The 23,017-nt window shown below is 46.1% G+C and overlaps 4 protein-coding genes across 4 annotated transcripts in view; 1 reads left to right on the top strand and 3 right to left on the bottom strand.

Annotated features, from left to right (window-relative positions):
- LOC130376195 (MAP7 domain-containing protein 1-like) overlaps window positions 1-3,888 on the bottom strand; it is a 20,256-nt gene extending 16,368 nt beyond the window's left edge. Inside the window, exon 1 of the mRNA XM_056583415.1 lies at window positions 3,563-3,888. Within this exon, the coding sequence (XP_056439390.1) occupies window positions 3,563-3,620 (58 nt within the window). The 5' untranslated portion in view covers window positions 3,621-3,888. The remainder of the gene's footprint in view (window positions 1-3,562) is intronic.
- Window positions 3,889-7,844: 3,956 nt separating this feature from the next.
- On the bottom strand, window positions 7,845-12,754 carry stpg1 (sperm-tail PG-rich repeat containing 1). The gene is made up of 9 exons (XM_056582782.1): window positions 12,057-12,754; window positions 11,786-11,822; window positions 11,582-11,700; window positions 11,258-11,356; window positions 10,335-10,514; window positions 9,822-9,930; window positions 9,564-9,732; window positions 8,917-9,110; window positions 7,845-8,113 (listed from the first exon to the last, which is right to left on the bottom strand). The coding sequence occupies exons 2-9, from the start codon at window positions 11,814-11,816 to the stop codon at window positions 8,043-8,045; spliced, it is 972 nt and encodes a 323-aa protein (XP_056438757.1). The 5' UTR covers window positions 11,817-11,822; window positions 12,057-12,754; the 3' UTR covers window positions 7,845-8,042.
- Window positions 12,109-16,291, top strand: meaf6 (MYST/Esa1-associated factor 6). The gene is made up of 7 exons (XM_056582789.1): window positions 12,109-12,309; window positions 12,781-12,896; window positions 13,296-13,383; window positions 13,520-13,565; window positions 14,048-14,240; window positions 15,287-15,320; window positions 15,792-16,291. Exons 1-7 carry the CDS (start codon window positions 12,220-12,222, stop codon window positions 15,804-15,806), a joined length of 582 nt encoding a protein of 193 aa, XP_056438764.1. The 5' UTR covers window positions 12,109-12,219; the 3' UTR covers window positions 15,807-16,291.
- A 5,240-nt stretch (window positions 16,292-21,531) lies between these two features.
- The window catches only part of LOC130376193 (ras-related GTP-binding protein C-like), a 5,186-nt gene continuing 3,700 nt past the window's right edge, over window positions 21,532-23,017 (bottom strand). The window contains exon 5 of the mRNA XM_056583414.1: window positions 21,532-21,683. Coding sequence (XP_056439389.1) covers window positions 21,532-21,683 — 152 coding nt within the window. The remainder of the gene's footprint in view (window positions 21,684-23,017) is intronic.

Raw genomic sequence — 23,017 nt, 5'->3', positions numbered from 1 at the left:
TTCAGCCATGGAGCTGTGTTAGAGGAGGACTGTCTGAGGCCAAACCCTGGCCTCATCATGAGGTCATTACACAACTCAGGGGGAGCGTTCTTTGTCTCTGAACGAGGGTTGTTCAAAAGATCACAAGACTATAGAGGATATAAACCCAACAGGTCACTGTGGAATCTCATCACCCTGGTCCATATAAATTGAAAAAATACCTAGTATAACAACAATGACGATGAATGGAACATTTCATATTTTTCTCATGGTTCTAGTTTAGCTTTATTTTTTTCTTAATTGGTCTGTTATAAAAGACCAATCATAACCCTTTAAGATTCTGACCTACAGAAGCTACGCCCACAACCGCCAATCAAACCCTGAATGACCCAATCACATCGCTTATCTCCCCCCTGTCCTGATATCAATGATCAAAAAGTACAATTTCAAGAGAGCGAGGAACACTCTGTATAACGTACTGCGACATAGTCTTTGAGGACCACACCATGGTTTCCACGGTGACAGAATATCAGCATCACGGTATATATGTGGACCATTGAGGTCTGAGAGCCAGGGAGAGACGAGGTAGACTCTTCTTACTGCAGCACGGGCAGACGCAGACAGAGCCTGTGTGACTAACGACACCGCGAGAGAGAGAGAGAGAGAGAGAGAGAGAGAGAGAGAGAGAGAGAGAGAGAGAGAGAGAGAGAGAGAGAGAGAGAGAGAGAGAGAGAGAGAGAGAGAGAGAGAGAGAGAGAGAGAGAGATAGGGGGAGGTTTAATGCTGGAGACTCATGGAGACAAGTCTGAACGTGTGAGGGGGAATCCAGTGTGGACCCTCCTACCCCCCAGCCACTTGACTGGATTGTTCTAGAACACTTGGTGGTGGGAAGAAGACATGGGGCTACTACTATTGAGAACTCATCCAGAAGACATTCTCAACCAGAGCGATTTACAGTGATTCATTTCGGATCCAGGTTTGGTCAGACAAGGAGCAGCTTGGGCCTGGGGCATTTGGTTCAAGGTTGCCCACCACAGGTTACACCGAGGAGATTGAGGTTTGACTGGAGAACATCTGGGAGTCAATCCCCCCCACCACTCGTCCATGTTGTCCCTGATAACGTTCTTCCCGGAACGCTCTACACAGAGCGTGGACGTCCTGGAACACTAGTGGCTGTTCCAGGACATTCTGCGGCCTCCAGTATTCGGTTGTGGTGGGGGGTCGGCTCCCGACGTGCGTGGCAGGTTTCATAACGTGCTCGCCGTCACACACGCACACACACGCACACAAGCACACACACACACACACACATACAGCCAGCAGATTGTCCACATCTGAACGCGCAGTTCTCCACCACCGCTGTGGTGAGGGGCAGACAGAGACGCTTTGAACGTGTCTTGTCTTGGCCAGGCCTGGCTCGCTGCCACGTGCCCAAACTGCAAACTTGTGACTCTATCACCGACCCAGTGCCTCACTCGGACCTCATGTACTTCTTACACTACACAACACAACACTAGACTAGACTACACTACACTACACAACACTAACTAGACTAGACTACTCTACACTACTCTACACTACGCTAAGCTACACTCTGTGGTTTATCGGTCTGATTTTCCATGCTGTGCGCTGCTGCCAGCCTCAAGCACTAAAACCCCACACTCCCCGAGGAATAAAATGTAAAATGTCTACTCAAGGCGAATTTGAAGTCTACTTTAAGGCGTGTTGGGTTGTGGTAGTACGTTGTGGTCTCTAAGCCAAGTAGAAAGGGAGCTGGATGAGGAGTTTAATGGTGGATCAAAGCAGCAGAGATGGGTCGGTGGGTGAGGGTAGGGGGGCGGTGTTAGTGGAGGAGGGGAATAGAGGCACTGGGAGGGTTTAGCTCACTGGGAACAAACAAGGAGTGCGTCTGCCATGCCCCAACCTGAATAAATCTGTCTGATATGAGATTAGGCGCTTTTGCTCTTTTGACACACAAACAGGCCCCGCGGGGCGCTACAAAACAAACCAACCCTGTGGCTCTTCAGCAGAGAGCGACAGACTGGAGTCGGTCCAAGAGGAGGAGGAGAAGGAATGTTTCTGTTGATCTCAAACTCCTTTTTGGGTGTCTGTCCTTCCGGGCAGTCGTCACACAGACACTGCCGTCTGAGCCGGGCCTGTTTCGGTAACAGGGAACAGCGAACCAAAACACAGACCCGCACCAATGTCTCTGCCCTGATCACCGTCAACATCGACACATCTCTTCTGCATGACTGCAGTCCATGTTTCACAACTTTCGGTTTTATGGGGCAAAGAGCCGAAGGTGACTATTATTATTTCATCAGGTGCCGCAGCAGCACAACAACACAATTGTTATCACACCTTCGCACACATACACACTCACGCAAACACACACACACACACACACACACACACACACACACACACACACACACACACACACACACACACACACACACACACACACTACACTACCCAACAAAAACACAAGAAAAGGACAGGTCCACAAACACAAACACACACACACAGACACACACAAACACGCACACACTGCCGTGGGGATTGAAGGGGTGGGGAGGGGGGAGAATTCGCGGTTGAGAAGACGGGTAGTTCGCCTCTGCATTGATGAAGAGCTGCGGCAAGCAGCCTCCAGTGGTCCTCCCCCCTCCTCCCCCCTCCTCCCCCATCGAGAGGAGCAGAGACCAGGGGGAGACTGCTATAGAAGTCACCTTCTGACGACGACACCACGCGAGAAGAGACAATAAAGCACACGCATGTTTTTAATAGAAATCGGGTTTGTGTGGAGGTTGTCACGTTGCGCGCCAGTGGTCCTGCCAACATGGCCGGATTCATCCCAGGACTTAGGGACAGCGGGTGGCTGTTGGTGGGGCTTAATGCATAGCTTTAGATCTCTCTCTCTCTCTCTCTCTCTCTCTCTCTCTCTCTCTCTCTCTCTCTCTCTCTCTCTGCGTGTTGTTGTTTGGCTGGGATATTTCTCAGAGACCTAGATGTGTGCTATAATAAACCCCGGCGGATCTCAGATTTCATGTGTGTATGCCGTGTTCGCCACAGCCTACTGACTAACACCTTGGCTCTCCCCCCATACGACAGAGAGGACCGCGGTAACGGAGAGCACCCCGGGACCCTGATATATCTGGTTCAGACCCCTGGCTAGGGACTAGAAGGACAGCGGTATGGACAGAGGACACCGGTTGTCATATTTCCAATACATTCAAAAAAACGAACAAGCAGACGGTTTCTGTCTGACGTCAGGCTTCATTCGTCAGCCTATAGGAGGACACAGCTGGCGCAAAGATGCCCAATCCAGATGCCACATTGCATACAGTATGATCGTATATCAATCAACATCCTACATCTCGGGGTAACATTGGGTCGTTTACAGAACACATGATTTGTAGTTTCACAATGTTATGGAAGACACGTCAGCAGTGGATGTGTTGGATTCACAAGCCCAGTCTAATGTGACCCATCTGGGCTAAGATCGGCTGATACCAACACCATCCTCCTACCACCAGAGCCCCCAACCGCTGACCCGTTCAGCCTCCATCATCCCACTACTCACATTTCTCTGTCAGCTTCAGTTTCTCCTCGAAATCATTCCCGAGCTCCTTATAATCCATGTTTGTGTGTTCGGGCAGTGAGTCTCAGTCCCGTTCCCTCGCTGTCATTCCTCAGAGCCGACGCACAGGAGATGAAACTCCCGCTGCAGCAACACGCCCTCTGGAGATCCGACCGGGAGCCGGGGGAAAATGAGGTAAAAGATAAGAAAGATAGAAGTCCGGGGTTAGGAAAAAACAAAAAGGAGGCAGGCCAGATGAGATACGTGTCGTGGTGGTCAGCGGACACGGTGTCAAACGGCCTGTGAGCAGCCGGCCAGTGACTGAGGAGACGGAGAGTGGATCCAGACGGGGAGCAGGGAGGAACGTTGCCAGATTGGGCCAGAGTTTCCGCCCAATCTGGCTGCGGGCGCTGCAGCAAGGGTTAGGCGGGATATCTGGCTCAATCTGGCAACACTGGCAGGGAGGGACATCCTCGCTGCGTCCGGACCGTGCCATCTTTTTGGGGAAAATTGGAGAAAAACGCAGCAACTCCACGAAAGTTTATAGTAGATACCGATTAAAGTGTGCACGTTTGGCGTCAAAGGCGTGTTAGTTTGGGTTTGGTTGTTATGGGGGGATGGTGATGTATTGTGCTAAAGACTGTTTGTAATAGGAGAATATGGTGATAGTGAATGGTAGAATCCGTCAGGGTCCTCAACTCTGGGCTACTTATGTAGTTGGCAGTAAAAGTTCGCCCTGCGGTCGTTTATACGCGTCGGCGTAATTACAAATGCAATTCACTTTGAATGGACAGTTCCCCTAATTTATTTATTTAAAAATTTGTGACTCTTTATATTGCCTTTGATATTGCCTACAGTCTCTTAAACCATAGTCACACAGAGGAAAGACCCCCGGTATTAATTTGCTATTATAGGCAATTATATTTGATAATTATAAGGTATGATATGGTTGCATGTTGGTGATAACCATATGCATAAATAATAATCCAAAACAGTATACTGGAACAGCTAAATATTAACCCGATCCGTTACTCTTACTAATAGTAATATGTTGAGGGATCTGAATATATTAATTTAAATTATCTCCTAGATGCATGCATCTATTTAAAATAAAATAAAATAAATGCATGCTATTATCTATGAGTGTTTCACCATGCATCCACATATGTACTGACTTGTTTTGATAAGGGGGATTTCGGGGTGAAACAGCGAGGAGGAAACAAAAAATAGCGAGTGGGGTAATCAATGAGTGAATCGCCCTTACAGAGTTTCACTCTTTCACACATTATTTTATTAAATGTTTTGAAAGACACACACACACACACACACACACACACACACACACACACCATTATATATTGGCCTATATATATATATATATATAACATATATATGTATATATTGTCCACCAAATTAAACAACTTACAACTTAAGTTTGATAACACTGGGTTTGGAAACAGGTCACCATTGGCGCCTCCAACCCCTGCAGTTACACAACAGAAGTGCTGCATGACTGTTGGGTTTCTGTGGAAATCGTTCACAATAAGGATAACTCGGTATTACTGAGTTTACGCAACACTTTGATTCACCACAATCCCTCCCATTCACCACTCTTATCTACGAGCGGCCCGTCCTGATCGATAAAGACACTCATTGTGGTCGTTATGACGATATCAGAGCAATGATGACGCCACACGGAGAAACTGATCTGCCCCCTCCGGCTATGACCCTAGACTCTGACTACCCCTCCCCCCCCCCCCACGCCCTCCTCCCTCTCTCACACCAACCCCCCCCTACCTCTCCTCGGGCCATCTATTTATATTACCAACGATATGACTTTGCTTTCTGCAGAACTTAGGTCTTGAACATGAGAGAAGGGGGACCGCCCTTCTCTGCTCTGGTTCACATGCTAAGCATTCAACCATAGTTATACATATTATTTAACGGTGTACATAAGAAAAATACGCAGGTTTGTAGTGTAGGTTTGTAGGTTTGAATAATTGTACTTATTTTATTATGTGTATCATGTTACCAGTCTGAGAATTTCATACCATCATCGAAATTTTCATTCATTCATTTAATTTCGATTTTCATTTCACTGGATACTTCAGTTGACAAATGAAACTCTGGAATCTTGAAACTAAATGTCAGAGTCTTTAATGCATCCATTACAAATAAAAGGCAAAACCAATGAACCACTGCACCCATGTAGCAGGGAACCCAGAGATAGCCTCTCTATCGGCTACTGACCCTCAGGTGAAATCTGTTAAACATCCCCTTATACGTCTAACCCTATCAAAAACGAGCAACCTTTACTTAGAATTTAATTTCTCTCTTTAAGTGATTTTTGTCGTGCTACAGTTCTGGTTGTTGTATTTTGTGTTGACTATAACGACTAATGAATACTTCTTGGTCGTCTGCAGCCCAGTCAAACCACACACAGACTCCGGTCTGCATCCCTCTAATCTTAAGACAAAGAGCTACCTAAACACCACCTCCTTTGGGGGGGTACTGTCCCAACTCGTCTTCCCTCGCTGTCTGATCTCAGTGCTCAGAAGGCACCTCCGTTAAACCACAGAGGTATGCATCTGTAGACACCCCCCCCCCCGCGCTGTCGACACCCCCACACCACAAGAATCCCAGTGCAACTACACCCAAAAGTCCCCCGTCAACGGTTGGTGGGAACAAGGCTAGCCTGCTTCTTGTTCTTCTGTGCTTCTGTGTAAAACCTGCCAACATTCTCGAACAAAAACCTCCCTACTTTTTGGGGGTTTTGGCTTTCATTTTGAGGGATTGACTCAAACACAATTAAATCCACCTCTGAAATGTGATTCCGTTATAGATTGTTTTACATTTTAAGTCGTTTGCATGAAAAGCGCCACAAAAGTTTTACAGCTCAGTCGAGTCCCCACCACCACACCCTATAACCCATCTCCGTGCGACTTCCCCTGAACCTGGTACCGATTACGACAAGCCAAAGTGAACTTCCATTTTATCCAAACCGCCGACGAGCCGAAACACTCTCTCACTCCCCTGCTCTCTCTCGGAAAATGACCCAAATAAACAATGGCTTGTGATTTTCCAGGGCGCATCATTAGCAGAGGGTTGGTCTAAGCAGTCACGCTCTTTATATATCCTCAGCTGCCACAGTGTGGGAGCGGAGCTGTGGCAGTTGCTGCCGCATGGAGCTCCAAGGAACTGCAGAGTAGGACTGAAGGAACAGACCCAGCCACCACTGATCACTGAAGGGCAGAGGACGGCGGGCTCCACAACACCTGAACCACCCACAGACGACCTGGTTCATGGTGGAGTGATGTTTACATTTAAGTGGGCAGAAGCGTGTCTCCTCGGATCTGTTGAGCACTAACGAAGTACCAGTGCCAGTAGTTTGTGAATGACATGCTAGTCATAGGGGGGTAGGATGAATTCTAGTGGTTTAGGGTTCAGAAGGTTCTGGATTCGAACCCCTTATCCTAAGGCTACCTGGAGGCATCCTTGAGCAAGAGGCCTTAATGCCATCTGCTTATAATTACATGCATAAAATCACTGAAACTTACTCTGGATAAAGTAGCCTGCTACGTGATTTTATACTACGCTTATGAATCGCAAATCATCATACAATGTAATCGGCCAACCATGTCCTTCATTAATGACAAACTCAACATTGGAGACAGCTGCTCTGGTCACATGCATGGGCCTTTTACCGTGATTACCATGGGTCATATAGTACGAAACGGGCGAGCATGTCCTGGACCTGGGCCAAGCCCTGCCCCGTGATGGCAGATGATTCCATCTGTGATTTGGGTTCAGCTCTCCCCCCCAGTCACACACATTGTTCACATACGCCGTCACCGGGCCGTGCCCCGGCTCTCGTCCCTGGCAGTTGGCATGGCTGTGTCACCTCCAAGCTCTCAGCTGTTGCCGGGGGGCTGGATATCGGTGACAGCGGCAACAGTTGCCAGGGAACGGCAAAAACAGTTGCCAGGGACAACAGTGTCTGCTATGACAATCTGAAGTTGGGTCGATCGACGTTTGCGTCTGATTGGAAAACCCAGAGAATCTTATGGAATATATAGATTTATGGAATATAAACATTTATATATTTATTGGGTTATGTGCATTATATATTAGTTCTTTAAGATTTATAAAGGCGGGAAGCATTACATAAAATATTGTTCAGCAAACTAGTTAAATATCCTCCTCAGAACATTCTAAAAATACAATTCTATATCGACAGACCTCATTCTGTCATCTAATAATTTGACAGTGAAATAAGCGTTTGCCTTAGTTTATTTTTCTAAAAACCAATGTGTCAAGACGCACGGAATACGGAGCATGTCCGGAACATCGCATTACGGTACACTATTAATACGCACCATGTGGTGTGTCTGTGTGTGGGATGTGCGTGAATGCCTCCGTATGCGAGAGATGTGACAACACGAACGGAGACTCCACAGAACACATGTCCACAGGTTCAGGGTCTTTACACGGGATTCCAGATCTTGGGGTTGTACAAAAATGACTTCTTTGATAACTTCTGTGGTTCGTAATAACCTGGAAGAAACAAGACAGCAAGATGAATCAAATGTATTTTCATGAATATATGAATGAATACTGACTAAGTCAAACGTAAGTCAAAAGGCTGGGGGAAGATTAAAGTGTAGAATCGCTCAAACAATATGTTAAACCCCCTGCTATTGTACACTGGAACAGACCAGTGACCAAACACTGAATTACAGTGACTATGATCTACCATATTTATCAATCTTCAGCTGTGCACTCTCCGCACATTTACTGTTCAGTCATTCAGCTTCTTATCCAAAGGGCCCTTGATTCAGAACCAGATCAATAAGGAGCAGGTAGGGGTGAGGGCATCATGCCCTAGTATACCTACTGGTACAGTACAGTATACTACAGTACAGTACAATACAGTATAGTAGAGCACAATACAGCATAGTACAGTACACTACAGTATAATACCGTACAGTATAGTACGGTACTATATAGTATAATACAGTATAGTACAGTACCGTACAGTATAATACAGTACAGTATAGTATAGTACAGTACTATATAGTATAGTACAGTATAAAACAGTACAGTAATAGTACAGTACAGTAGAGTACAGTATAGTACAGTACAATACAGTATAGTACAGTACTGTACAGTACCGTACAGTATAGTACAGTACAATACAGTATAATACAGTATAGTATAGTGCAGTATAGTACAGTATAATACAGTGCAGTATAGTACAGTATAATACAGTACTGTACAGTACAGTACTGTACAGTACCGTACATTATAGTACAGTATAGCCCTGAAGCGAAGCCATCCTTCAGCGGCGGTCTCTGTACCTGGGCCCGGCCCGGCCTGGGGGGCCCTTCCCCCCTGCGGACTGCGCCGGGTCTCCGAGAGGAAGGCCGCTGTGGACCCGGGGTGGCTGGAGGGGCCCTCGTAGTCCACCAGGTCATACTGACCCGGGCCAGGGTAGGCCGGGCCCTTGGGAACCAAGCGGGCGGGCGTGGCCATCACCAGGACCTTTCTCCTCCTGGAGCGGCAGTTGGAGGAATCAACGCTTGAACTATTATTAAATATGCATGTAATATTAATTATAAATATAAATGACAAAATACCATTTTGTCATTGTTGACATTGACACCACATTCTGTCCTTTAGCAGATGCGTGGTTCCAAAGAGACTGATAGTTGAGAGTTTTAGATGCAGGTCATTAAGGAGCAGGTAGGTCCGAGGAAATCTTGCTCAAGGGTGCCTATAGACACATTGGGGATCGAACCCCGAACCTTTCGGCGGGGAGTCGAACACCCACAGTGGGTCACGTCAACATACACCCCGCTCTCACGTCAGTGTAAATCTTTAGACACAATCGAACCCAAAGAAAGTGTATTCTGTACTCGACACGGGCGAGACAGGATGTAGCCGGACTGTCCCGGGTTCAATCCCCAAACGCCCGCAGTCTGTGATAAAGTGCACTCAGACTCACAGCCGGGTGGGCTTCCTCAAGGGGTCCGGGCTGTGGTGGAGGTTGTAGGCCCCAGGACCCGGGACCCGGTGATCCACCTGAGCAGGGAACCGGGAGGACTTGGACTTGAAGGGAGACATGGCGGCTCTCGGGCTGTTCTTGGTCGCAGTGCAGCTGATCTGGTAGTGGCCTGGGAAGGCAGTCAGAAGAGGCTTCAAAACAAGATGCTAAGGGCTAGGGACGCTGACACATTGAGGGGATAGAGAGTGGGGTGCCTACACGGGGATGGGAGGTTTGGGTTGATGGCCAAATCACAACGTTTGGTTCTGGAGAGGAAAGTAGATGAGCCCTTTGACTGGAAGCTTCCACCAGGATGACCACCAGATACCTAAAAACATTGACAAAACGCAGTAAGGGAACGGCAAAAGCAGTAAGATATTATAAATTCAATCCAGAAATCTTTGCTTTAACTTGTATAAAACAGGATGCAACATGCATTGAGATTCAACCACAATGAACTAGTGTTCCTAATAACGTTTTGAAGCAGAACTAATATAAAATATAAACAATGTGTATCAAATAATTAAATTAATATAAATCAATATAAATGTCTGCTGTCCTCTACAGTTGCTTGATTTGTATTAAAACAAATCAAACTTCTTAACAAAGAGAAATGGTCTACACCATATATTTCTGTTCACAGTCCCTTAAAATCCATGGTCCTCTTTCAAGAGGTCATGACCCCCTCCCGCAAGAGTCAGGGTGCTCAGGAGCCGAGGCCGACCCACGTACATCGTACTGATCTGGGCCTGGTGTTCTGAACTTGGGGCCCAGCACTGGGACCGCCACCGGAGCTCTGAAGGCCCGGGAGGCCCCCCGTCCGAAGCTGTGCCTGGCGATCGAGGAGGACTGCAGGTTGTAGGAGTCAGGGCCGGGGAGGCCCCTCTTGTGGTGGCGGGGGACTCTGGGGACCTTGGGGGGGTAGGGGCCAACGTTCAAGTATCAAATTTGTCATGTTTACATTTACATTCAGGGCATTTAGCCGATGCTTTTATATAAAAAAAAATACAATAATGTTGTTTTGTCCGAAGAAAGAGAAACAATATATCGCTGTCAGTACAGTAAGGATGTTCATATAACCAAGTGCCAAACAGTGACGATCCCATTTGATTGTCGAGGTTCACCCATTCCCCGAATACAACAAAGACTGCTAGTACTAACTAGTCATATGCGCATTAATGAACGACAAGAAGAGATCATCAATAACAAATGATATGAATTTGAGGCCTCCTCTATGGTGAAACACGTACCAAATAACAGCGCAAGTAACAAAATATACATCAGATAAGATGGTACTGAATTAACCTCAGATGGAACATTTAGGTACAAATAAAAAGGTAATACAACAAAATAAGAAAAGCGAGCACACACACAGTGTCACTTGTGCTGCACTTTTATAAATCTTAATTTATTTCTGTACTACTACTCCTAGTGCTGACATCAAGGAGCAGGTAGGAGTTAATCCCTTAATGCCCACAGGTTCTGGGTCAAACCCCTGTCTATCTGTAGAGGCCTATGTCAACATCCGGCTCATCAACGACTTTAAATACATCCTCTGGTAGTCGCTCTGGATGGATGTGTCGGCGACGACGAGGCAATAATTAGCTAATGGACTTGATGAGGTCGTGTTGGTGGATGACGAGGGTGGGTGAGACCTTGGAGGGGAAGCTCATGGTGCCCTTCTTAGAGAAGGAAGGACTGAAGGTCTCGGCCGAGGGGAGGGGGCAGTAGGATCCTGGGCCTGGGTTCTCATTCTGAAAGTACACCCGTGTCAGCATAATGAATCTATCTAACTTTCCGTTTACACTGTAAATGGACAGACACTCAGCATAATGAAAATGAGTATTATCATGTTGAGTATCTGTCCATTTACACTGTAAATTAGCAGATACTCTGTATAATACAAATTTCTCCATTATGTTTATGATAAGTATTAGTATTATTAGTATGTTCTGAATAAGTGGCAAGGAGTATCCTACCAGGGTGTCCAGTGAGAACCTCTTGGACTGTGAGGAGAATCCCTTCTTCTCCTCATTGTCGACCACCACCGTTTGGTACTTGGATGGGATCGAACACGTGTAACCTGTAATACTACGGACTATTTGAAGGTCAATAGTGTTAATTAGGAGGCGTTTTAACACATGTGATTATTTATTTTTTTACAGCAGCTATAGGAAACTCACCATCAGATTTTCCTGTGCATACTTTGCCCATGGTTTACTGTGAAAACATGCAGAAATCGTCAGATTCAATCCACAGTGTGTACTAAAGAACTATTCAAAAATAGAAATGAGCAAAGGTACAAATCCAATTTGACAAAACTATACCCACAAATAAAAAACAAAGACACAAGAATCCCTCTATCATTGCAACAGTTGAGGCCACCACGGCACACAGAGCCAACACAACCGTTTCTACAACCCAATATGTTGCTATGACGACTCGAACACCCACCTGATCGTGCTGAGGTACTTTATCAGCGGCGAATCTGGAAACAGGGGGCCGCGCCTCGGGTTGTCCTTTAGCGCCCCCCGGCGGTGAACGCACCACCGCTCTACTACTTTCGGCGGGGCCCGTGTTGTTTCTCTCCAGTCAGAGTGGCTCTCTAGTATTCATCATGGCGATGCATGCGAAGGCAACTCCACCACAGATCCCCGACACTCGTCGGGAGCTGGCGGAACTGGTGAAAAGGAAACAAGAACTCGCCGTATGTTGGTTTTATTTAATCTCCAAGGACTAGGTTTTGGTCTCACCGGCGGGCTTTAGGGAGAAAAGTTGTCGGGTTTCTGGCGCGCAGGTCGCTAGGCCCCCGCGGACTGCTAAGCTAAGCTACATTTGAACCCATTGGCATTGGTTAGCGTGAGCTGTCGGCTAAATAACACTGTCCGGGTGAGCGATGCTAGATGCTAATGCGAATTAGCATTTAACATAAGCTATTTATACAAAAAGGTTGAGAGAATGCATGCGGATTTCAGTGTTCCCAGTCCATCCGAGCACTCTTCGTCACGTAGTTTTAAGTGTGCCTGGAGGAAAGTTGTTAGATTCATCCGAAATGGTGTGAAACGTTATGAGTATATAGGCGTTATATGTCTAAATGTAGCCTGCGTGAGGAGCCGGTTCTTTGGTGCTTTGGCTGACGGTAGTGTAAACTATTGACATCTTCTGTTTTCATATGAAGGAGACGTTAGTGAACTTGGAAAGACAGATCTATGCCTTCGAGGGCAGCTACTTAGAAGACACCCAGATGTATGGCAACATCATCAGAGGATGGGACAGATACCTCACCAACCAAAAGTAAGTCATCGTCATCATATACTCGTCTTGTACCATCGGTGATTAGGGAATGCAATAATTCTTCAACTGTTTTCAATGTGTGTTTATGAGCTTCATTTTCAATGCCTGATTTATTATGTATCCATAGTCTATTGATCAACTGTAGAGTATGGATCACATGTTTTAGTATTTGTCTAAAAGCTTCAGAATCAGCTTTTTATCCAGTGGTTATCATATAGCCTGTTTTAACCTACTAGCTGAGCAATATCAAAGCGATTTTTATTTTTTTGCTAATGAATAAAGTATATATAATAAAGCATGGTGATTCACACGTAAATACATATTTTGTGAATGTGTGACTAATGCTGGAGACCTTCGTGTGAAAACTAAACTGTATGCCTTCTTTTCCTCCCGAAACAGGAATTCAAATAGTAAAACCGACAGACGAAATCGGAAATTTAAAGAAGCAGAGCGTTTGTTCAGCAAGTCGTCAGTTACGTCGGTAGCGGTGAGTTCCCCGTCAATTCCTTCATGGTCATTGCACTAAAATGGAATCAGATTCTAATTCTTACTTCCTTGGCGTTCGTTGTCATTCCGGAACCTTCCAAGGCGACCACTAACGCCGCCTCTCTCTGATCCAACAGGCAGTGTGCGCACTCGGGGGAATACCTGATCACATGAACGAGAAACGTGAGTTCACCGCAGCGATATCCATGAAGAAAATTCTGTCATCCTTGGCTGTTGGAGGTGGTGTTCATGATGGTGTTGGGGATGTTAGCGGTGGTGTTGTAGTTGTAGTAGCGGAGAAGGTAGTGTTGGTGGTGGTAGTAGTGTTGGAGGTAATGTTAGTAGTAGTGGTGGAGGTAGTAGTGTCGGAGCTAATGCTAGTAGTAGTAGAGGTAATGTTGGTGGCATTATTAGTCGTAGTGGAGGTTATATCGGTGGAAGTTGTGATTGAAGAAGCAGTGTTGGCATTGACCGTTACAGATTAATGTTGGTGGGGCTGGTGATGGTGGTAGTGTTGGTAATGGGTGTGGTGGAAGTGGTCATGGGGAGGTGGTCATGGGGGTAGATCCGGTGTCGGGTGGTGCTAGTGAGGGAGGTATATAGATGAAGCCTGCGGTCCGGTCTTCATCCCCGCTGACGTTCTCCCTCGTCTCCCTCCTCCCCAGGAGAACCGGGCAGCGGGACGGAGAGCGACGCCTCGCCGGACCTCCAGAACCAGGAGAACGAGCCCAGCCAGGAGGACACGGAGGACGGCGACGGGGCCCTGCAGGACCTCAAGCCCCAGAAGGCCGCCTCCTCCTCCTCCACGGGCAGTCACCACGGCAACCACAAGAAGAGGAAGAACAAGAACCGACACAGGTACGGCCGCCGCCGCCGTTGCGTCACGGCCCGTCTACTTTCCCACGGGTTTCCTTCGGCCACTAACGAGTTTAATCAAAAAAAGCGTAAATAATCATATTTTAAAAGTAACAACATTGATTGTAACGCGTATCCTGTCCATCACAGAAACCAGGTTTAAAAACCTGGGGTTCTGTTAGTCACACACTTGGTGTCTTAAAAAAACCAGTAGTTTAAACATTAGTTATCTTACACTGTAGATTTAATACTGCCATGGTATTTACTTTTACCCTGAATCTAAACCGCCACAATACTGTTGACTGATGTCATGCAGGAGGGTTGTATTCTGTGCGTCAGGTCGTGGTTGACGTTCGATAACCGTGTGGGTTCTGACCGGACTGACCGGCTATCTCCTGTGCTAACCACCACCGGGGTTTACTAACACCAGTGCTCTCTCCCTCCTCCTCCTCCTAATGCCGCTCCCAGTCCTTCTGCAATGTTTGATTATGACTTTGAGTAAGTCTGACTTCAACTTCCTGTTCCTGTGGCATCTGACATCCTGCCTGCTGCCAACCTCATCCCCATCTTTTATCTTCCACTTCCTGTCGCTTCTAATTTGCTTTCATTCCGTTTGGATGTTTTCACCGTTAGACGGAGCCCGCTGCTTCTCCAGTTCAACTGCATGCACACCACCGCTGTGACACGCACGCACACACACGTGCACACACACACACACACCTCTCTCTCTATAACCGCCTTGCATCCGTTTGGTGCGCTTTGGTTTCTCATGCTCATATCCTGAGTTGAAGTTTTTTTTTTTACACATTTTCTTTCTTATCACTCCGTTCGGTAAACTCCTCTTCCGAATCAAACCTCATCTCTCGGCCGGCGTTGAAATTGTTGACTCCCGATACTGTTTGCTTAAATGCAAACATATGCTGTTTGCTTTCACTGAGCTTCCGCCATCGAAAATAAATTTCCTCTGTTCCTCGCCGTGGTTACTGTCAGGAAGTTCTCCGGCTTCTCCAAGGGAACTAATTTTATACTTCTTTTTGCTTTTGTCGCAGGTTCGACATGAAGGTGAACAAGAAACCACGAGCGGTAAGTAGTGCCGGTCACGGCGGCCATCTTCTTGTTGTTGTTAATTTCCGTTACAAAACACAAGTTTGCCCTTAAAGGTGACATATTATAGCACCAGGTGTGTGTGTGCTTAGCCATTACAAGCAGTTTTGAAAATCTGCCTCTTCTGACATCACAAGTGGGCGTGTCCACCTAGATGTGTGCTGGATAGATTAGTCCGCCAGCCTACCCAGTGGACTGAAGCAAACATTGCTCAACTACCCAGCACGCATCAAGGTGGACACGCCCACCTGTGATCTCTTCGAAGAGGCAGATTTTCAAGACTGCTTGTAACGGCTTGTCACACTCACACTTGGTGGTATAATATTGCACCTTTTAAGATTCAAAGTTCGTTAACATTATGGAGAACATTTACATCGCCAAAAGCACAGAAAGCTAAATAAGGTGCAACAGAGATACAAAATAATAATTGTACAAATCTCTTCCAATCAGGACTTCTCCACCTGACGGTCTGGGTCAACTGGACTTGGCGCGGGGAACAAGAAGACCTAACAGTGACTCTTTCTGGACTATTGTCGGCTCTCTCTGCGCCTTTCGGTGGTCGTCCGTTTTTGTTTTCGTCCCGTTTTATTTCTGCCTGTATCGTGTATAGTTCTTAAACCATTCCCCCCCTTGTTTGCTTCCATTTTTCCATGGTTTTGTGATGAATGCCTTTACCTACCAATAAAAGCTGTGTGACCTATTCGAGCTCAGCCAGGGCTACTTGAAGGGGAGCGCTCAACTACGTCATATTGTATAGTGTTAAAAATCAACATATTTATTATCCCAGTCTCATGTTTCCCCAGTGTAACAAAAACAATTATTTCGGTTAGCATTTCGTAGTCTTAGCGTTATACCTCCTTCTGACGAGAGCTTCTTTTATTCCACAAACTTCTTTTTCATAAAAATTGTAATAAAAGATCAAGATATCATTTTGTCACGGTGTTATTACGAGGGGTGAAACGATCGACTTCTTACGATGTGTGTATAGTTTAGGACAGTGGTTCTCGAATTGGGGTACTCACAACGCTAGGAGAGGACACACACACACACACACACACACAGGGCACTGGTGTGCTTTTGTGGGGAGAAATTAGCCAACCATTACACGAAGCACACGGCCATGTTTCTCACCAAATTGTATTTATTTGCCCCCTGTTAACGTACAGTTTACACTGCCAAATAGAACGCACACATTATGTAATGTTACATTATAAAGGTTTTATGTCGTCGAAAAAGTTTAACAACCACTGGTAACGGCTAATCACACTCATACCTGTTGGTATAATATGTCACCTTAATCCAAAGCTATAACAGTGGATTCAGAGACGTATTCATTTATTGAGCCCCTAAGTCCCCATCAAGTGGACCTTGAGGATTCAGAGCTTTGTGTTGTTGCATGGCGGCGATCTGTGCTTCAAACCAGTGTTTTCTAAGCCTGGTCATATCGCTGACATGAGTCTGGTATGTGGGGTCACAGTGTGGTTTAATTGCACTTGACGGGTGGGGTCATGGATCTGTCTTTTGTCACCATTCCCATTCTAACAGGAGGATTGTGTTGCAGTGCCTGCAGGTGCAATGTCTCTTTCATAGTTTCGTTATCCATCTTTAATTCCTGTGTTGTGTTAATTGTGTGGCAGGAAGGGTGTAGACTCTACACCCAATACTTACTGTCTAGGGTGTATCTCTAAGCAGGAGCCCCTACTGCTCATTAAATACATTCCGCTATTAAGTCGCTTTGGATAAAAGCGTCTGCTAAAATAGTAAATGGTTAAATTAACCGGTTATAAGAAGAACTTCCCTGGTGCATCTGGCATGCAATACTAAAGCTTCTCACTAGATGGTGCTATAGATGGAAGCATGGTTAATCACGTCTCAACAGGCCGAGATACACTATGGTTAAGACTAGTTCAACCTTCAGTTTATTCATGTTTAGATCATATCGCATCACTAAAACGTTCTATGCTATAAATATTCCCAAATGCACTCATGCAGTATAGGTTTTTGACATTTAATGGTGCGCATAGTGGACACGGACGGAGCCAGACACTGACATACACGAACCGCTATCAAAACAGATCTGAAGGAAAGATCTTTAAGGACCCATTACTAAGGGAACACATTCCTCATGTGTGCGCGTTCCACACAGAGTTAAGCTCAAAATGATATACCTTGCATATAGAAGCAGCTACTCTCTACTCTCAACAGTTCCTCTGGAAGAATGCTGTCCTATACGTTATCTGTCTGGGCTACAAAGTCGCAAAGTGAATGATGTGATTGTCTCCTTGCTCTTCTCCCGATAAAGATTTAAAGCATATTTGTGATTATTCGTGGACAAACTTGGATTCATTAGGACACTCGCATTAGATCAGGGATTCCCAAACATTTTAGTTTGGACTGGCATAGTCAAAATATTTTGGAGGACCGGTAAATTTGAATGCCGTAATTTTAAGATGCATCATTTTTAAACAAAGGGTGTGGCTGCTTTTCAAGATGGTTTATTTGTCATATTCACAACAATCAAAACAACAACCCTTCAACAATGCAATAATATAAAACATTATTTTTTTTATAAGAGAAACTCAAGAAAAGTCACATGAGACTACAATAAACAAAAAAGTAGTGCAAAGACACACTGCATTTACAGTGGTTTAATTGCATATTGATCGATTTTGTGTCTATGTGTTCGAGGAAATAACATGACTCATATAGCCTAAGTTATAAAATATGACAACGGGCCTTGAAATATTTCCAGAAAATAAAATAAGATCTTTTTGGGGGGAATAGTTTGGGAATAGTTGCGTCAGATGACTGAACTCGAGTACGCTCACCAGCGTTTGAGTCGGGAATCTGTGCGGCTCGGTTTTCTCATGCTAACTCAATGACTCACATGAACCCCTCCGTTTTACGGGGCAGCCAAAGCCGACTACGTCATCTAACCGAGCAGGAAATTATTTATTTAATGATCCCCAGGAATCGTGCGTGTGGTTTCAAGAAAACCATTCAGTCGGGAGTTCCTAGTTCGCCCATTTCCATTCCTCAATGGCAATTAGAAGTTATTACAGTTGAAAGTACACGGTAATAATCACACAGCCCAATTGGGGCTGTAGGAGTATTTTTTATTGCCAAGTCATACTCATGTTTGTCATAGTTTTGTAGTCTGCAGCTTTGTGACTTGGCGGGTAGCACAGCCCAGATTTAATGAATGTTGTTCTAACTAAGGGGTTTATTAACAGGGTAATGGATAAATTGGACCTGGATGCAGCTGGCGCAACGAGCCATTGTTCATTTGCTCATCTCTGGAAATAGGCCGAATATAAACGCAAATAGTAAACAAAAGTTGAGATAACTGCAGACCATGCTGGGGCATCTGGTTGGTCGTTCATTCATATCTCAGAATTCCCCCGGCTGTAAAATGTCACTTCTCAGAGGCTTTCATGTGGAAAGGAAACCACGCCGACGTCAAGTTGTGAGTAGTACTCCCTTCACCACTCTCTCTCTCTCTCTCTCCCTCTCTCCCCCCCCCCCCCCCCCCCCCCTGGGAACATGTGACTTCTCTTTTACATTGCCTCACACGAGGTCAAGCATCTCAGGGCAGAGTCATGGGAAACATCCAAAACAAAACAACAACACCAAGCATCCTTTTAATACTCTTCAGATCAGGGCCGGCTCGTGATCTGCTTCTTTTGAACAAAATCAAAACACATGTGCTTAAAAAGGCCTGCTGGCTCCAATAGTTTCAGGCCAAGACGCACAACACGATGAAGGACGGAAAACTAAAGAGTGACAGCCACCACTTTCAGCAGGAAATGTTACGTATTCATTGAAGATATATTTATAAATTCATGTTCAAATATTAGTCTGCCTTTCACCGAATAATAGACCACCAGTCAGGTGGTTTATTCAATCAGTAAAAGCCAGACAGATATTTCTGGCTTCCTGGCTTTATCCTTGGATTTACACTTGAGGTTCTGTGTGGATCTGTGAGCAATGGGTCAGCGTGGGTACCGGGCTATTTCTCAGTATCCGGGACAGGTTTTTCATGCCCTTTCGGGATATAAATTGCCGGTTGATTTTGGACCGGAGTTCAACGAACACATGATTGCTCCTGGCTTTTCTGTTTCTTCTCCGTGACAGGAGCGCAATCTTTAGTATAAACAAGATCCGACCCGATTCAGCAGTCAGGGATCAGGACTGTAAACATTTATGCAGATTACGTAAGTAATAATCGTGACATGTCTCCTTTTAGAGATTACCACGGGAGAACCATTTTAGGAAGCGGATGGACTCGGATCGGTATGCACTGCGAGTACCGTAGTCATGTATGTCAAACGGACAACGTTAAAACATGACCGACATTTGGGTTGGGCTAAAAGGGGACTGAATGTGTCACGGTTTTGTGTGCTCGGATAAATCATTCTGTCTAGCCGGTGGAGTGGAAAATATAATCTTCGCCGAGGCAACTCATCTTGCACTGCGTACACGCGTGTGTTTGAATGTTAAACATTGTAATTATAAACCCGTTTAGCTTTACTCCTGGTTTGGTCGCGACAGGGCCATGTACATGATGTCCTGAGGGGACGTAGCCTAGGACGCATGCGTGCACGCACGGACGCACACGGACACACACAGACACACACACACACACACATACATTGGAACCTCCAAAAATCTTGCACTCATTTCTAAATTAATTAGATGATACTGTGATAAAACTGTGATAATGTCGCTAGGTGGCTGTTTTTATGAATTGCTGGAAAAGCCGGTTGGTTTTTTTGGTCCCAGTGTGTCTTTAAGATTCATAAAATAAATAAAGCAGTATTTACCCTTTCTTGAAGATAATATGTAGGCTACATTAACATATAGCTATGAACAAATAAACGACATTAAAATATCAATAAAATATACTCAATAAATGATATAAATGTAAATAAGAGCGAGCCACAGCAAATGATTGTTTTTGCTGCTGTAGTGTACAAGCAGTTTGTACATCAGAATGCATCATGGGAGTTGTTGAGTCGATCCATTTCGACACCCACCCTTATCTGGGCTAATCTAAACTTTGTTTTGCCTTGTCCCAAGTGATTCACGCTGTGGCAGTTTCAAAGACAACAGTGAATGAATGCAAATACTTTCACGATGAAGTCGTAAACAACGCCATTACTACCAGCAAGATTCCTACTCTCCCTAATTTAAAAAAACGGCAGGGGTCATTTCAATGTGATGTCAAGAAGTACATGCCCTGCTATTACCGAAAACACGTACAGTATATCAAGCTATTTCTTTCCAATCGTATCGCATTTTTGCAATGCTTTTGCATAAAAGTGTGTGCATACTTGCCATAAGCAGACAATAAGAGCTTTCAACAAGCTACATTGGCGACTATGCTGGCTGGTGATGGACGACACACCACACGTGTTAACGTGCCTGTCATTTTGTAGCGTGAACCGGGTTTTTGGACGAGTTGAGCAGTGAGCAGGGATTAAAACATGTTTTACTAGTTGGGTAAGAATATCTTTCACGTTAGAAATTGTATTTTTAACAACTAACAATGTCCTTAATTTAGGTTTATGCGGAGAGTTCAGACCCTTACCTGCCTTCAGCTCTTCAACTCCCGATGCGAGTGTCACGACTCACGTGACGGGTCAAACTCTGTTTATAATAATAATAATCATAAGCATAACGATTTTGTGGTTTATTATTCCAAGGCTACAAACTTGCTGACCTGATGATTAAAAATAAAACACTTGTCACCAACCTGTTCAAATGTAACATTTTATTTGAGGAAACCAATGAACTCATATTGTATGTTTCATCATATAGTGTATAGTTTATTCCTTCTCTATAGTGTAAAAACGTTAAAATAACGGTCCTGCATCATGCAAATATTGAAAATACTTTAAAACATGCTTGGAGGTTTGACCAAAACAAATTAATGTTCAAAGTTGACAGGGCGGGGAAACATAAAATGTATGTATTATACACCAGAGTGCACGAAGCGAATGCAGCATTCAAATGTTAAGCCAGGCTGCAGTTAATAATGTGCATAATAAACATAACCATACTCAGAGAACACGCAGTGCATATTTATTTAGTATCTATCATCGCAGGAGGGAGGAGGAGGGTGGGGGTTGGGGGTTGGGTGTTGGGGTTGGGGCGGGTCTCCCTCCCCATTGGCCGTGGGAAGTGTCACTCATTCGTCGCTGTTGCAGTCCGAGCAGAGGATCTGGTCTCTGTCGGGGAAGAAGCCGGCGCCCACCAGCGACACGCTGCAGCGGGAGCACTTGAAGCAGGGCTGGTGCCACTGACGCTCCTGGAAGGACACATACTTCCCATCGCCGAACCCTGGGGGAGACAGGACACAGGGGGAGGGGGGGGAGACAGACACAGGGGGAGGGGGGGGGAGACAGGACAACACAGGGGGAGGGGGGGGGAGACAGGACAACACAGGGGGGAGGGGGGGGGAGATACAGGACACAGGGGGAGGGGGGGAGACACAGGACACAGGGGGGGGGGGGGGGAGAGACAGGACACAGGGGGAGGGGGGGGGGAGACAGGACAACACAGGGGGGAGGGGGGGGAGACACAGGACACAGGGGGAGGGGGGGGAGAGACAGAGGACACAGGGGGAGGGGGGGGGAGACAGGACACAGGGGGAGGGGGGGGAGACAGGACACAGGGGGAGGGGGGGGGGAGACAGGACACAGGGGGAGGGGGGGGGAGACAGGACAATACAGGGGGGAGGGGGGGGAGACAGAGGACACAGGGGGAGCGGGGGGGGAGACAGGACAACACAGGGGGGAGGGGGGGGACACAGGGGGAGGGGGGGGAGAGACAGGACACAGGGGGAGGCGGGGGAGAGACAGAGGTGGGGGAGGCACGTCAATGGTGGGGGAGACACAGACACAGGGTCAGGGGGAGGTGGGGGAGACACAGACACCACGGTGAGCAGTGATGGGGGAGACACATCGGCGGAGGGGGAGACACATCGGCGGAGGGGGAGACACATCAGTGATGGGGGAGACACATCAGTGGAGGGGGAGACACATCAGTGATGGGGGAGGGGGGTGCTGGTACAGGTATGGGCAGAATACATTTTGACACCCAGATGAAAACAGCAGTATTTAACCCCTCTAAAGCGGCGATATTTTTATGTATGGGTCGGTATCCAAAATAGATAGATAGATAAATAGATAACAACTTTATTAATCCCCCGGAGAGGAATTTCCTTTGTTACAACCGCCCGGACAAAATGGGTCGTGACCCAGTAGGACGGTGGGTTGCGGCCCGACCCTAACAATGCACCGAACTCAACTCATGCTTCCAGGGACAACTCTGAACGCACTAGAATTGGTCGCCCTGAGACCCTTTTTCAGAAAGGAGAGTGTCGTTTTTTAGGAAGTTGATGATTCTCGGCTAGTCTACACAGCCTACCTGTCCGCATCCTTCAGCACGATGACTCTAACCCCCCCCCCCCCCCCCCCGCCCCCCGCCCACCCCAGGACATGTATCTAAAACAAATCCACCATCAGTCTGTTTGGATAAAAGCCATGACTGACTTAATAGTACTAGCACATCTCGTACTCTGTGTTGAAGAACAACACCAAATGTTTCTCTTGCCTACTCGATCGAGCTGAATGAATTAAAGCTGTGTGCCGCACAAAACCTCCACTATGTTA

The sequence above is a fragment of the Gadus chalcogrammus genome, chromosome 22 (genome assembly GCF_026213295.1).
Source record: "Gadus chalcogrammus isolate NIFS_2021 chromosome 22, NIFS_Gcha_1.0, whole genome shotgun sequence".
Taxonomy (NCBI): Eukaryota; Metazoa; Chordata; class Actinopteri; order Gadiformes; family Gadidae; genus Gadus; species Gadus chalcogrammus.
Note: the sequence above shows the minus strand (reverse complement) of the source record. Positions and strands in the feature narration are given on the sequence as shown.

Excerpts from the sequence above, each read along its gene's own strand:
- stpg1 (XM_056582782.1), bottom strand. The coding sequence starts at position 11,816 with ATGGGCAAAGTATGCACAGGAAAATCTGATG. Across the intron at positions 11,701-11,785 it reads ATGCACAGGAAAATCTGATG|TCCGTAGTATTACAGGTTAC; the intron begins GTGAGTTTCCTA and ends ACCTTCAAATAG. Across the intron at positions 9,931-10,334 it reads CAGGCCCAGATCAGTACGAT|GTATCTGGTGGTCATCCTGG; the intron begins GTACGTGGGTCG and ends CAATGTTTTTAG.
- meaf6 (XM_056582789.1), top strand. The coding sequence starts at position 12,220 with ATGGCGATGCATGCGAAGGCAACTCCACCACAGATCCCCGACACTCGT. Across the intron at positions 12,897-13,295 it reads AGATACCTCACCAACCAAAA|GAATTCAAATAGTAAAACCG; the intron begins GTAAGTCATCGT and ends CTCCCGAAACAG. Across the intron at positions 13,566-14,047 it reads TGATCACATGAACGAGAAAC|GAGAACCGGGCAGCGGGACG; the intron begins GTGAGTTCACCG and ends CCTCCTCCCCAG.